The 16419-nt window shown below is 42.9% G+C and overlaps 1 protein-coding gene across 1 annotated transcript in view; it reads right to left on the bottom strand.

The window, feature by feature from the left end:
- Positions 1-15516, bottom strand: part of PITPNM3 (PITPNM family member 3) — a 51502-nt gene extending 35986 nt beyond the window's left edge. The window contains exons 1-3 of the mRNA XM_066333645.1: positions 15378-15516; positions 7148-7243; positions 1775-1882 (exon numbers count right to left, since the gene is read on the bottom strand). Coding sequence (XP_066189742.1) covers positions 1775-1882; positions 7148-7243; positions 15378-15399 — 226 coding nt within the window. The 5' untranslated portion in view covers positions 15400-15516. The remainder of the gene's footprint in view (positions 1-1774; positions 1883-7147; positions 7244-15377) is intronic.
- Between the last annotated feature and the right edge of the window lie 903 nt (positions 15517-16419).

The raw sequence follows: 16419 nt of genomic DNA, 5'->3' as shown, positions 1-16419 counted from the left end.
CTTCTGCTAGCCCAGTTCTCAACACCTTCAGTCCTTGTCTGACATCTCTATTAAGAACAGTCAAACTCAGCAAAACGAACTGTGACCCAGCAGTACAATGGCTGCACAAGTGACACAGTATGACACTGCAGGTATATCTTAGCATAGATCAATCCACTGGCTGTTTTGAGTCCGGTATGCTGGTTCTAAAGTTTGTAACAGGTATGTGTGAACACAAATGAAAAAAGGAAAAGAACAGATTTCTTTTGCAAAATATCACAGAGAATTAGCTTAAATGAAAATAGAAACCCTTTGTATGAAGAAAGATGGAATGTAACTCAGAGGACTGCTTCCTTCCTGCACATATCTCCCATGCAGCCCTGGGTCTCGCATTCTCTGTGGCAGTTATTCGATTGCATAATGCAAGAAAACCCAGCCCATTATCAGCCTTGTTTCTGAACAGCAGAAACCCTTAAAAGTAGTCTCTTAAAACTATTCACTAAGTGTCCAACACAAAGGCCAGTGTGGAAGAAAAAAGCTAAACAAACCCATCCTCATACAAAGGTGCTAAAATGAAAAAAAAAAAACCCATTCTAAATCTTTGCCAGACGTGGGAGAAGTAGAGAAATTTCTGCAAGAATTCAAGGATACATGGTTCTTGGTGAGTTATTAAGAAGACTAACTCCCTAATAGATATAATATTGGTACCTTGTAGCATAGAAAATGCAATATTTACAACAGGTATAACATCTATAGTGTATCTTAAAAATTGCCATTGAATCTCTGAATAAGTTATCAAGCAACATAAATCATCCTTGATATCATGTTAAAAGCAAATGTAAAACTGACTTTTTTTTTCTCTATTTGCCTATTTATCAACTGTAAATACACTGCGTGTATTGTGTCTACCTGTCAGCTAAATACTATAAAAATAAATCATTCTCATAGTAGGTAATCAACAAATTTGTGACTCACATAAATATTACTTTTATATATACACCTGTTTACTTAAATAAACCTGTTAACAGGTATTTTCCTGTAATATACAGGATTAACTACATGAAGAAAAAAATAAAGAAAAGCCTCCTAAAATGGACAAGTATATTAAATTATTTTTAAAGCTAGATTAATTAACAAGCACCATTATGCCTGAGCCCCATATCACCAACGGAGAAGCAAGCTAGGTCTTTCTCTCTCCCTGAAGTCAAAAAGGCAATTTAATTTTCAAACAGCTAGGAAATTTAGGAGCCAAAATAACAATAACACTGCTTAGGCCTTTATCCTAAGTCCCAAATTCTTACTAGTGTATCAGTGCCCATTTCCCACTCCTTTCAGTGGTACACAGTTACGCACATATTTATATAAAAATGGTCCCAAATACACGTGAAAGTATGTGTACCCATAGAAATTCCAGATAAGAATTCGTTGACTTTGAGGAGCAAAATAACCTGATGACAACAAGAAGTCTCTCACACGTTGAATACAAGAAAAAATAAGTTTTAGTCTTGTAATCTCTCTTATAGTTGGTCAGTGGAGCCCAACACTGACTTCCCACTGAAGTCAATAAATTTGTATTACCTGGTCTGCCAAAGTTTTCTCCTGAAAGAGATCACTGCAATTCATTTCTCAGCACTAAAATGCTACTTACATATCAATGTAAATCTTTTAACTATGGGATGCTGTAAAATGACATTACTTGTGTAGAGTATTTACATAGTATCTAAAAAGTAATTGCTTCAGTAGTCAGATGTTCTTGTTAATTTTTAAGAATTATGTAATACAAGCTAAACATTACCTTGATTTTCTTCAAGCTTCCCAATAGTTTCTATCTGCTCAACAAGGTCATTTGAGTTCCACTGGCTCATGCCTATGAGAATAGCATTTTTTCCTTCCACCACCTCTTCTGTAAAAGGAAAAAGAATAGAATAAATTGCTGTGACAAACAAGAAAAATAACAGGGTGAAAACTAGTAATCGAGAGACAAACATTCATTAGAGGCTCTAAGGGGAATAGAGAACAGGTTATGCAGGACTGTCCAGGAAAGCTCCTTGTCTACTCATATGCTTCTTAGCGATCCTATACGCTTCACAGACTATGTGCAGGAAAAACATGGAAAAGAGAGGACTGTGAATCTTCTCTCTCTTGAGCAGCTGCTGTAAAACAGTCTCTAATAATCACTGAGTCTTAGAGTGGTTGGTTGGTTTGGGGGGGTTTTAATTACTTTTTTTAATTTGAAGAACATCTAAAAGGCAGAGCAGAGAGAAGCGTGGACACACAGACCAGTTCAAGACTTTCCAAGAATATTTTTTGCCCTTTTATCAAAGCCACCTGTGCTACGTAAAGCTTTACATTTTCATCTAGGAACACACAGACATAATGGAATGGAACCAACTCACAGCACAGAGAAGCACCTCTTTCATTGAGATCCCATTCAGGAAGTGGGGTAGGAAAAACTGAAAGCACAAAACACAACCTGTAGATAGATATTAACTCTCTTTTGTAAAAAACAAACCCAAAACCAAAGAGGCCTAGAAGGTGTAGGAAAACATTTTCCTTCAATTTAATGGCTATTTGGCAAGAACAGTGCATTATTCCTTTCTGAATAAATTTACTCAAAGCACTTCAGCATGGCTGGATACAACCCAAAATGGTCTCTGTACCTAGGGCAAGTATACAGAAAAAAAGTAAGTAAAATAAGTAATAACAGTTCTTTACTTGTTAAGGCAGATTCAGAGAATGGGTCAAATTCTGTCCTCTTACTGCCCTTCATAGAGAGAATGGCTCTAATATGCAAATAAACACAGAATAATTTAGCCAAAGCATTTCTGGCTAAAATACTAATTCTCAAATACCTACCTTGCAGTAGGCCTCTAAATGAATCAAAAATTTATGTTCTTTCATGTTCTCTCACATGTACCTTTCTCATTTAGAGAGATCTTGGTACTGGAGAATGAGAAAGATGGATATGTATAAAGGACTGTATAAATCACTTCACAGTCACCACCACATCTTATCTTTCCCTCAGTCATACCTTTATAAACAAACAGTGATACAGGTAATTTATCAGATTTATCAGAGAACCTGGATCCAGCAAAGCCCCCTGAGACGTGATGCAATCTCAGCTGCTCCCTGACACAGAGAGAATCAACCACTTAGCACAGACTTTTTCGCAGGTTTTCATCACTTTCTCTCAGAGGCTGATTTATTTGAAGTTCTATAAGGAGAAATGGAAGGACCCATGGTGGATTTGGTCTCTTCCCTCCTCCCTTCAATATGTGATTTCAAAATCCATCTGAGTGTGGTGGGTATTTTCAGTGATTTTTTGTGCTTAGTCTTTACTGCTGTTCCTCCTGCCAATTTTTTTAAGTAACAAGAAGCGTCTTGCACCCTGAGCCTCACATCAGCCCCTCAGTGCAACTGCACAAATACAGATGGAAAAGCAATCAAATTAGCAGCAGTGTAGAACAAACAGCCCTCAAGACCTCCTTAAGGTCTAGCAGTGGTGAGTGTCTGGCTGACAGGTTTTACCCACAAAAAAAATATGGTAGATAATGGTTCTCTACTGTAGATTTTGTTTTCCTGTTTTGTTCTTCTTGAGGAAAGTCCAGTGTTGGTGCTGGAAGACTAAGCAGCAGCAACACAGCCGATGGCCCTTAACACTGGCAGGTGTGTGCAGCAGACATGAAGGCCAGTGAAAAGAACTGAAACAAATCGCAGACAAGTGCCTCCAGGGTTGTGCAACAGAAGATTCTTTTTTTTCAGCCTAAAGGCTGTGGGGCAGGCATGTGGGGAGATCAGTATGGGGGTGTTTTCCTGTCTGTTGTGGAAGTCTGATAAAATGGCCAAATGGGAATGTGCAGGGCTCTCTGAGCAGCTTTTCAAATCTGAGAAAAAATGTCTGTCAACCATGGATTTTTATATTCTGACAATTTTGTGAGGATGTATTCAGCTGTAATTTTCATTTTCTGTGATCAGAGGTACATATTTAACTCTGTGATCAGAGTTAAATTACAAGGCAGTTTCCTGCATCAAATATAATTTTACATGTTGACACTGTAAAATTCACATGTCAGTGGCATGTCACATGGAAAGCAAGAAACAAAAGAAAGCCAGGCAATATAAAACAGTATAATATTACTTCTTCCTTTCCATATGGATTTCACTAAATTAAGTAGTTAGCCATGACAGATGAATCAACAGTCAAAACATGTACAGCTGCTTCAACTCAAACACAGGTGCTTGAATTCTCCCTTTACAAGGCTGCCAGCCTGAAACTTATTTGCACCAGAAACTGAGATTTGACCCCAGCTGTTTTTCAGAATACAAAAACAGCTCACTAATGTTATGTTTTAATGGTGCCGACTGCTGTGCCCACTGTTTCCTACTTCAGCCTGTCTATGAAGTACAAATTACACATGGGTGGATGTGGGATAGCTTCCAGATTCTCCCATGAAGAAACCCCATAGTACTCAACTCCAGCTGCACTGTGCAGCTGCAAGAATATTGAACACTGACGAAGCACTATCTGTAAGTAACAGAGAATGGGTGAGAAATATAGGTAAGAAATACTGCAGAAAATGTTATGCTGGAGACAAGAAAAAGGGTATCAAACTACCTCATTTTTAGGAGGTGAAAGGCACACCCTCTGTCCTGGACAGGTTTCCCTCACTCCAGCACAAACAAACTCCTCTTGTTTCTTTGGTGCTAATTTTAAATTAATCTACTGATAATGCAAATTACTTCAGTCCACGCATATGTTTTCCTCTACCAAAGACATGAGCTCCCTTATCACCAAGAGAGCTTCTGAGTGTAGAAACACCTTCTGCCTCTTCTGCTAGTATTTTTGCTTCTGTGTACATTTCTTTTCCTGACATTTAAACACTTATTTCTGAAAGGCTGTTTGGGAGAACCTATGGACTGCCCCAAGGGTAGTGAGGCCTTGCAGAGAGATCTGAATAGACCACTGGGCAATCACCAGCCATATGAAATTTAGCATGTGCGAGCGCTGGTGGAGACCTGAGATGGGGTCATCCTGGTTTGACCCACAAATTGGGAGAAGGGGCTGAAGAGAAGCCCTGGGGAAAGACCTGAGGGTTTAGGTTGATGGCAAATTGAATATGAGTCAAACAGTGTATCCTGACAACCAGAAGGGGCAAGAGTATCCTGGGGTGCATCAGGCACAGCATCCTAGCCAGCTGAAGGAAGGTGACTGTACCACGCTGCTCTGGCACAGCCTCACATCAAGTCCTGTGACGAGTTCAGGCTGCCATAATACAAGAATGATCTAAAGCTATTAGAGAGCATCCAGAGGAGGACAATCAAGATGCAGAAAGGCCTCAAGACCTAGATCTATGAGGAATGATTGAGGTCCCTTGGTTTGCTCAGTTTGGAAAAGAGAAGGCTGAGGGGAGACCTCCTCACAGGCTGCAATTTCCTCAAGGTCAGCTATGGAGAGGGAGGTGCTGGTAACCTCTCTGGTGACCAGTGACAGGATATGAAGAAATGAAAATATATCTAAACAAAACTTGATTCGAAGAGCATTTTTGCAAGGTAACTACCAAGTAATCTAAACTTGGAAATACTTTGTGTCAACTCAGTATGTTCAGCAAATTCCAATTGCATTTCTTGTTCTCAGTCCACAACGCATGCCTCACCAACTCCAAAAATGCAGGCATCAAATTGACCTTCAAAGCATTACTGAACAACGGATCTCAATGATTCAAAAGAATATTCCATCAAGCACAGTAACTGGTCATACTCGCAAAGACAGAATCTAGTCACACTTTTGATCTACCCACACCAAGAAAACTACGCCATCTAGAATGTCTGAAACATCATTAGTTCTCCTTTTGGAGAAAAAATTTGAAGCATGATTTGGTGCTCAAAGTTACAACAGCAGCTTCACATGGAATTTAGAAACATTGCTGAAATCATCAAGACAGCTATTTTAAGCACATGGTAGAACATTGCAAAGCACAAAGGCAGTGTGGAGGAAAATCAGCATAGGGTGTATTTCTTTTCTATTTCCAACTCTTCCACTCACTAAGATTTAAATGCAGCTTAAACAATTTGGGTATCCTATTCTCATTGAATATCCAGTGGGAAGAGATCACCATCTCTCATTCTCTTCATGCTTAGACATCTCCCATGCATATTTAATTTTGATCCACAGAAGCAATTTATCACATATTATTATCTCTCACTAAAAGTCTGTTATTAGGAGATTACCAACTCAGTAACAGATGTTGTTCATTATCTTTACATAGCAGTGACTTTTTATTTCAAGTAATCATTATAAAAATGATAGTGACTGTCATTACAAGCCTTTCAGACTACACAGACTACTTCTCACATTACAACTTAAGTATTTAAGGAAAGCTCTTTCAGAAAAAGCAAGTTAAATGTGTCAGATAAGCGTAAGTCTTAGTTCCTAGAAACAGAACCAAAACCAGAGCCCCAGTCTCCCACTGGAGGCAGGAGATTGTGTATGCACACAACCTACAGATTCTTCACCCAGTTCAGAACAAAACTTGGCATGTTACCGAGCATGTCAAGATTCAGGGCCTCACAGATGACATATGGACTGCTGCAGTTACCTCAGCTGGTTAGAGCACAGTGCCATAGATTCCCATATGGGCTATTCCCTTAGGAGCTGGACTCCATGATCTTTGTGGGTCCCTTCCAAGTCAGAATACCCTGTGATGAAATCCACAAACATTCAAATACTGCTCCTTGAACAAGCAGAGGTCCCAGTTCCTCCAGTGAAAGCTCTGATAGAGTAGAAAATCTAAGACATTGGTCTTGAAAGTAGGCCATAAGTAACATGGACACTCATGGCTTCATCAGGAACTGTGAACAAGAGCACTCCCATTATAACCTCATACACTGTCTGAAGTGGGAAGGACCTGAGTCCGACCCCATGACGTCTGCACTGGTGGTGTCATGCTGCTTCTGATGCCAGAGTCAGTTCAGAGCAGCTCACTCATCCACCCCAGCACCTCACCAAACTCCTGTAAATTTAGATCCATTCACAAATCCTGGATAGAAGAAATGATGGAGGTTTCGTCTGAAGAGGACAATGTTGTCAGTTCACCCATGAGGGAGCTTAGTTAATTGTTGCAAAATTGGGGCAAAAAATGGAGAGGGGAGAACAAAAAAGCGTACTCACCTCGCGCATCAAAGAATTCATCATCGGAGCTCTCTACAGAGTCTCTGAGAACATTCTGCATGTGCCGCCGAGCACCACCGAATCGGCATGGGCCAGCTGGAAATGCAAGGAGACTCACATTAACTCATGGGAATGCTCTTCTCTGTTCCAGAAAAGACCACAACACAACCCATTAATGAAGTTCGTGTAGGTGCCTCAGGAGGATGTTCATCATGATGGTCATCACTTTAATCTCAACTGTCAGCCAGCCAGAGCTCTCAGGAAGGCAAAAAAATACTTCCACTTAACCAAAGTGATTAAAACAAATTCATGTTGAAGATAAGCCTACTTTTAGCTAATGCAGCAACCTCAAAAGATAAATCCTTTCCTGTTGAATTCACCTCGCTGTTCCGTTCCAACACTGAAATTGCGCGTTGTTTCTAAGACACAAAGCAGCATTTCCCCAGGACATGGCAGTCGCTCCCACTTTAATTTAATTTAACTCCTAAAAGAAGTGCCATCTTATTTGGCTCATAGATTTGCAGACAAGCTGCTCAATTCTCACTCACTGAACTGGTTTAATCAGAGAGCTTTGCTATGCTGGAGCCTGGGGCTTTCATTTGAAGATTGCTGTTTGAAGACAGGAAGGCAAAACCACATTAGAATAGTTACAGTAACAGATATAGTCATAACAGCTTAGATGGTCCTAACGGATTATCACACTCAAACTAATTTGTAGTTAGTAAACCAGCCTTGTCTAAATATCTGAATTCTCCTTACATCTAAGCAACCCAACACTAGAAAGAAGTAGCAAAAAGATACTCCTTATATTAACAACAAAATCTCCCCACAATCAGTGGAGAACAAGGGATCAAATTCACCATACATACCCCTAACAACACTACTGTAGAAAGGACACTCGTTACCCACCAGAATAGTGTCCTTCGTTTTATTCGCTTCCACAAATGATGACATCAGACCTGATTCTAATGTTCTGAGCCCCTGGCCACAAAAGCATTCTTCTTCTCTCAGTAGTAAAAGGGCAACTCAAACAGAGGATGTATCCTTCTGTATTATTCTGGATAAAACATGCCACTAGGTCACAGCCTTTTGTTCTTCATTTACTCCATCTATAGCTGAATTAATCAGAAATATAAGTGAAGGGTGGTGAGAAGAAGCAGATTTTAGCTGGCCAAGATGTGAGTAAAAATAATAATCAATTAATATCATTTTAATAGGGTTTTTAAAAATGGTTAGTAAGGAGTCAGAATTCATTACAAGAATACAGCATGTATTGGGAACGTGTCCAGTGATATCTGGCAGCTACTGGAACCTCTTCATTCAGATACATATCTATCCTAAAATGGATCCCTACAGTCATCAAAATAGTGGTAGAAAGAACACTATTCTCAACTTCAAATGTAAAAAAATCTGCATTGGGTCAATGCTTGGAAGAACAGGCATTCCAACATTTCAAAAGTTCAAGGTGGAACGCACAAAAAAATTGAAACCCAGAGTGATGTATGGAGGGTTGGACAGAGGGAGGAAGAGAATGAGGGAGGGAGAAAGGAAGAATGAAAGGAGGGAAGAGGGTATTAAAAAAATTGCAAAAATAAAAGTACTCCAAAGCAAACAGCAATTCCCTGGAGAAGAACTGCCACTAGCCTAGCTCAAAATCAGTTAAAAGTACCCACCCCACAAAAAGAGCTCATGGTTCCAGGGACCTTGGAGTTTGATGCAGAATGTGAAGGGAAGGCAGGGAAAAGTGTCGCAAATATCCAGGCATAAATTCTGGCTATGAGAAAAGATCTTGGGAACATCAGTTTTATTATATTGCACTGGGTATGCTTCTAGATTTAGAAGCAGCTTAAACATGACCACAGTCAGCAGCACAAATCTGCATAAAGCTCACTGCAACAGCTCTCCACATCTAGATGAATGTGCTGGCTGGACTGCATTGCATTGCCCTAATACATTGGTCCTATTGAGTCTGCTTCCTTCTGAGCCAGCAGATTAGCATTAGGCACCTTCAGAGGACTCTATTAACATTTCTTGATTTTATTAGACACTGTCATTGTCTGGACTCACTGATGTGATTTACACTGTCAACTGCTGCATGTATTTTATAATATTGCTTCAGAGAATGAAAAGATCAGCCCTACTTCAGAACACAGCTGAGCTCCTCGGTAATGACGCCTTATGCTTCTGTGGCAGTGAACCTACCCCTTATCAGATCATTGAGCTGACTTAGCAGCAAGATTTCAGAAATTTTTGCACCCAGGGTAGCAACTTTCATTTCATTCCAGTTGTTTGGTATCACAACTACTGATCAAAGAAGAGGAAAGCACGTAGAAATGCTTTGAACACTACATGACCAATCTGTGAGTCACAATAGTTAAACTGGAAGCACATACAGTAGTTCCCCATAAGCTGTCGGGGCAGCATGACAGAGGGACAGTAGGATATAAGTGTATAAGCTGGATGCTCTAGTCAGGCTAGCACTAACTGTAAGTAATTGTAATTAAGATTACAGTCAGGGATTTTCCTCAGTTAAAAAAGTCTTTGTTTTTTTTTCTTCAACAAAGAACAGCTGGAATTTCACCAGTACTTTGCTGCATCAGTGACCTGGTGATCAGACAGGGGGTGCTGTGATGCACGTTAGATATTGATTTCCTTATCCCTATGTATAAGGATCACAACTGAAATCTATAGGCTGCACAACAGCTTCCATAAGGGGAAGAGCCAGAGATCACAGTCAGCTGCAACCTCTTGTGATAAGCAGCAAAATAGCCAGGAACTTTGACTAAAAATTGCTACAGAAATAGCTCCATGTTCTATTATGCAACACTTGCACTTCAGCTGAAGGCAAGTCAAACTGCACCTCTGTACACGTCATCCTAATTCAGATGCGAGGCAAATTTCATCCTTGGTGTTTAGTGACTGTACGTAATTCCAGCAAACAGCAGAAGAAACAGTTCCCACTCACATATCAGCAGCTTCTAATGCTGTCCATCCAGAGATGGAACAACCCACTAAAATGATGCAATCTCTGATATGTTCCACAAATAGAGCTAAGGAGCAGAACAGTCATGGAAAATACCAATTCCACTTTCACCCACAAACACCAGCAGGCTTCATTCTACCATAGTTCCACAAGAAATCAACAGCAGTTGAAAAGTATATATAAGAGAAGAATTAGCTCTAGCTTCCTCTGGTCAGGAGGCATAAACCCAAATTCTTTCCTAAGGTGTCTTGTTTTTTTACAAACTGGCAATGATATGACATTAAGCAGTGCATGAGCACACTTCATTCCATGTGATATGAGGGTGATTCTAAAAGAGAGGGGGAAAAACCAACCAAACAAACAAACAAAACCAAAAAAGACAAAAAAACCCACAAAAAACAACAACAAAAACAAAAAAAAACAACAACAACAAAAACCACCAAAAAAAAGAAACACAAGATGAATTAAAGTGACGCTACTGGTCTGTAGCCAACATTCTCCAGACTAAGGAAATGGAAACAGAAAAACAGGTAATAAGTGAAGTAAGGCTGAAGAGGCTCTGCAAAACAGTTTAAGAAGCAAAGGTTTTCCTCTGAAAACTGAATAGCTAATGCTGTTGATTCCCAACTTCAATCACTTTCCTATATCCTTTGGAAGGTCTGGTGTCCAAACCACACTCGTCCTGTAAGTCCTAAGCATCCTAAGATAGAACAGTTCACCACTGTCACTCAATAGTAAGCAATGATCTGCTACCAGTACCAAAGATGCTGCCTCAATATTACTTGTTAAGCAAAGATAGTATTTGAAATGCATATCAAGTGAGGAGAAAGAAATGGCATCTACTTTCCATTTCCATTCCAGTAACTGGCATAAATTCTGACAGCACAAAGTAACACCATACAGTACAGACCCCCGGTCCTCAGATGGCATTTACCTAGAGGTGAAATGTGTGGAGAGTACAAGAATATCTTTTGGAAAATGGAAGGAACATTTTCTGGTGGAAATGACGTCCTCTAAGCACACCCTGCCAAGTCACAGGGATTGAATCTGCTACTGGATCTAATGAGCAGAAAATTAATTTTCAAATGCAGCAGGAAGTAAGTCTAGTCCTGCTGTGAAACCATAGCCATGTTACCTTTCTTCACTGGTTCTGCCTTCTCCTCATTTTGAAATAGCTTTTAAAACCACTTACTGCAACTGAAACAAACTGCATTACTGGAGTCATCACATCACTGTTTACAGAAACACTTCACAAGCAGGACCAGAACATACACTTTGGGAATAAAAGAGTAGTGATTTCATTCCTGAAACATACTTGTGAGGGCAGAGTAGCAGCACAGTAGGCTCAGTCCAGAAGATTCCGTTTAAGAGTCACTCCAGCATCTCTGTCTTCTCCTTACCAATGCACACATGACTGGCTACCTTGTCAGGCAAGCAGGACAGATGGAAAGTAAGCAGGATGACCCAAATGCCAGTTGTACTAGCCCCTTGTGGACTGGCAGCATCACAGGCTGGTTCCAGAGGCCATCCCAGCTCAGGTATGCTCACACCAGACTTTGCAGGAAGACTCATTCAAGCAGCCTGGGACAAGAGCAGCAGTTTTCATTGGATGTGATTACAGCACTAGGTTTTACTGTAAAACTAATTCAATATTCACTTCACTGTCATACTATCACAGATTTCAAGCTTTGCAGCAGGCCCAGCCTTTTTTCTACATCTTTTGCTTGGTAACATTTTTCAATTTCCAATCAAGCCCAGACATAAGCACATGCCAGAGGACAGGGAATCATAAAGAGAGCATTCCTGAATACTGTCACCACACCTAACTAGAGATAAAACAGCACACAGTGTTCTCATAGCTACTGGAAACTCAGTCTTTCACACAGTCAAATACTGAGTATTGAATTAATTTCAATTTAAAAAATAATAAAAATAAACTCTATTGCACAGATTAAAACTTTCCACCATTTGAAGTCAGGGGCAGTTTTCCTAACAAAATTTAAAAGCACAAGTCATTTTTCCATTTGGATAGAGATGCTGGGTAGGAGGAATGACCTTTGCTATTGCAACTGACTGCTGTTGCATAATAATACTTCTTTCTGTTTTGCTGGTTTCAGATGCTTCTTGCCTACCCATTAAGTGATTTAACTGAGCTACCCACACAGTGTTACCTAGTGACTATGCAGTTAAGACTTACTGGAGGCCAAGTTCACCCACTATTATTTTTTAGTTATGTTTTATTTTTTATTTGGAAAACATAAAACTGAAGATGCATGTTACAAGGACGGGTATTTAACTACTGGAGGCACTCCTAAGACTCAGGAGCTCATACAAGACAGAGGGAGATGCTGATCAGAAGAAGTCCTTGCCTACACACTGACCACCAAAAAAGATGAACCATATGTGGCATCATTGATAGCAGGGCCACACAGAATTCATCCAGAATCACAGAATGAATCTGCATCAGAGACTGGAACTGAAATGAAATCAGTGGAAGCTGAAATGAAACACGCTCAAAGGAAGGGGCTGAGGGGCGACATGGGCTGGGAGGCCTACAAAACTGTGAGGCTAAAGGAGGAGAGGGAGAAAAATAACAGTGGGAGGCAAGAGGGAGGGTAGAGACAACATAAAAAGCCAAAGGGGATGAGGAAGAAAAAAGTGGGAGATCAAGTAAAGATGTCAAGTTCCCTTATCAAAATACACAGCTGACAAAGCCAGACATAGTTACAGACAGAAAAAAAATCCACACAAATTGCAGGCTCTCTTGTCAAGAAGTGAAAGACCTAACTGATGGAGCAGTCCAGATGCAACTGCGGTCAGCAGTGCCCAACACAACCAGCTCCTCTCTCCTATTCCTCATTCAGTGTCTTTCATCTCACAGCAGTTTCACAGTGAGAAATCCCTGACTGTCTACTCTGTAAAGCCCTCCACTGGCAGTTCTGCAGCAGATGGCAAGAATGGGCAAGTATTTGAATACTGAGTTCAGGTAACAAATCAAGAAACTAAGCCATGCAGGCCTTTAAACCCCTATTTCAAGGTACCAGTGACATTTGCCATCTTGCACTTTGCAGGATTACTAGTGAGGTGGAGGAAGAGAGAAAAGAAGTTTATCATGACTGTTCAGACTTAAAATCCTAGATCAAACTTTCCTGTAAATATGGTACACTTCCCAGAGCTGTTTCCTGATACTTCAGATGCCAGCTTCTCCACAGCAGACACTAACTTCCTCCTCCCTCTCAGCAGTGTCATCACCTCCTCCAAACTGACTCTCCAAAATCAGAGAAGATTTGAATGTTCTCTAACCTTTTCCTGTAATGACTGTAGGTGGATTGCCTGCAACACATCTGAAAGTCTCTACTTTCATAGTGCAGAGATTCTGGCTTTCTGAGGAGGCTCTGGCATTTTTGAGTCACTGAGCTCTGTTAAAAATTAAGTCAGAGCTGAAGAGCAGATACCCTACCACTCCCACAGGGACATGTCAGGTAGTGATCTGCAATTGTCTCTGTGGTTTTACAATTGACACTCTTGCAAATGCCCAAGCATTTCTGCACAGAGACTACTTCAAGTGCTTAAGGTCTGGAGTTCATCAGGTGAGATCTGGCTACTCAAATGAGTCAAGTGTGGACCATGTCTAAAAGCCCTTTACAAGCAACCTGTCATTCAAAAGTGAGGAAATGGCACATTTTCACTATATTTTTGGTCTTCCTTTCTATTTGAGGTAAGGCTACAGCACTGCCAGGGTCTGCAAGATAGGATACATACAAGCAAAACAACTTTTTTAGATTTGTGCATATTGCAGCTCACATTGATAAACTAGGTAGGCTCAGTTTATAAAAGCAGCACATTTTCCCTACGCCTAGACCAGATAGTTTCTTCCAGACCTCCTTTGTGAATGGTCTATTCTTATTTTTCTTTGCAATAAGTAGTGACATTACAAAGCTTCTTTCAAAATACATCCTTTGTCAGTGATATCACATCCAAGACAAGTACTATGCTTTAAAATTCCTCTGCAAAATTGTATTTGAACACACAAACTATGTATTACAGGCTGCATTATTCATGTATCATAGAAAGAAACAACAATGCCCTCTTATTTTCCTATCAAACTTAAAAGGACTGCAAACTAATGCCAAAGAAAAAAAAAAAAAAAACTTATGAGACTTTTCCCCCACTTGATTACTTCTTCATCTTCCAAAGACAGAAAAGAAACATGTAGTTCAATCCTATATTTGTATCCTCCTAAATTATTAATGCTCTCATGTTCCTGAGTGTTACATCTCTGGGCTGCAATCATTCCATGCTTATTTTGGGGGAGAAAAGAAATAAACAGCGCTGGAAAAAAAAAAAAAAAAAAAACAAAAAAAAAAAAAACAACAAAAAAAAAAAAAAAACCTTTGGGTTTTGCTTTAATATTGCCATGCTGCTATAAAGCTGCGTCCAGACCTGGCACTAAACACCAGGGAAATGTCACATACTGACCATTCAGTCATGGCAGTTGGGCCTTCACCTGCAACAGCAATGGGTTCTGCATTCAACCTAGAAGAGAAGCACTTCTGCATCAGCAATTGCACTCTCATCTGTTCTGGCTTTTGTGCACACAGAAAATATGCTACCTCTTTCAGGCTGCACCTGCCATCGGGCACAAGACATCAGGGTGCTGCTGAGCATCCTCAAGCCCTGGTCTCAGCCCCAGCAACCGACCTCCAACCTCCACACTGCTCAGGCTCCAGCGGAAGCACGAGTTACGCGAATGGGCAAGGCGCAGCGCAGGCTTTCATCAAATTCCACCCAACAGCACACCGGTACTGTTCTCCGACCACGGCTGCTGCCTCCCGGCCTGTTCCTCCCGAGTGGGCGGCAGCGAGCACTGGCCCGAGCAGGCGGCAGCCACGAATTCCCCGGGAGCCGGGAGAAAGCTCTCCCGCACCCGCGCTGGCGGAGCGCGGAGAGGAGGCCGGCCAGCGGCGACGGGCGCGGGCGCCTGCGATGGTCCCGCAGACCCGCAGATGCGGGCGCCGAAGGCAGAGCGGGCCGTGCTCGGTATCGACGACCCGCGCCTCGTCCACACGAGTTTGCGCTCGGCGGTGAAGGACAGGAGACGGAGCTGCCACGGAGCCGCGGGTGGGCGGGGAACGTGAGGAGCCTCATCCCGGTCCCGCGCTCCCCTCAGGGCCGCCCCAGCCCGCCCCAGGGGCCTCGCTCTGCCCTCAGGACTGCCCCAGCGCGCCGCGCGGGCTCAGCACTTACCTGGGAGCGGAGCTTTCGCCATTTCAGCGGTGCCCGATCGCAGCCAAGCCGCCCTCAGCCGTGTCAGGTGCTCTCCCGCTGGGCGCTCCGGCACCCTGCTCTCCGGCGCCCCATGGGCTTTCAGCAGAGGCCCCGCGCCGCCCCCGTGCCTGCGGCGCTGAGACGCGGCCGGTAGACGCGGCCGGTAGACGCCGCCGCCGCCCGGTGCCGCCCGCCCGCCGCTGAAGGCGCAGCCGCCGTCGCTAAAGGCGCAGTGAGCGGCTCCGCGGAGAGCGGGGGCCGGGCCGGGCCAGCACGGGGACGTGGCTGCGCATAAACGGCCTGGAGAGAGCGGCCGCGAGGTGCCGGCACCACCCGGCCCCGGGCAAGGGCTCGGCGGCGCGTCTCGCCCCGCCGCTGCCGGCGAGGACCCTCCGCCCGGAGCTCACCTCGCCCGCAGCCCTCACGACACGCCTCCCGGGGAGGGGGCGCGGCTCCCTCGCCGTCTTGGCGCCCCTCGGAGCTGCGAGCGCGGAGACCCGCGCACCGTGCCCGGCCCCCGCCCTCAGCTGTCCGGGGCAGAGGTGTCCCCACCCCGGCCCGTGGCGCTGGGGCGGGCACGGCTCGGCTGCTGCTGCTGCTGCGGCGCTGCCACTGCGAGTGCCTGCTCTGGATTTTCACAGCAAGATTCCTCCGGGTGGTGCCAAGCCCCGTGTCAATGCAGTGGCTGAACAACTGCAAAGCTGCCTTTTTAAGTAAGCCACAGGCAAGTGGCTTAGAGTCTGCTGAAGGCTGAATTAGGGAACTTGCAGGGTTCGTCGTCCCTTTTCAAGAGCCTCCCTAGCAACATGTCTCTATAAGTAGAGAAGCGAACTTCTCCAGAATCCCCAACAAATGGGAGAAATTAATCTTCAGGAATGTCTTAAATTGCAGACCTTCTTGTAGAAATGATGGGAGGAGGCTGGCAAAGAGCTTAGGAGGGATTGTAGTTTACTACAGTGTGTCGGCTACCAAATAAAGGGCAGTGAACAAGTTCTGCCCCAAAAAACCTACAATTAAAGAA

The sequence above is a fragment of the Sylvia atricapilla genome, chromosome 20 (genome assembly GCF_009819655.1).
Source record: "Sylvia atricapilla isolate bSylAtr1 chromosome 20, bSylAtr1.pri, whole genome shotgun sequence".
Taxonomy (NCBI): Eukaryota; Metazoa; Chordata; class Aves; order Passeriformes; family Sylviidae; genus Sylvia; species Sylvia atricapilla.
The sequence above is the reverse complement of the archived record's forward strand: the minus strand, read 5'-3'. Positions and strand labels throughout refer to the sequence as shown.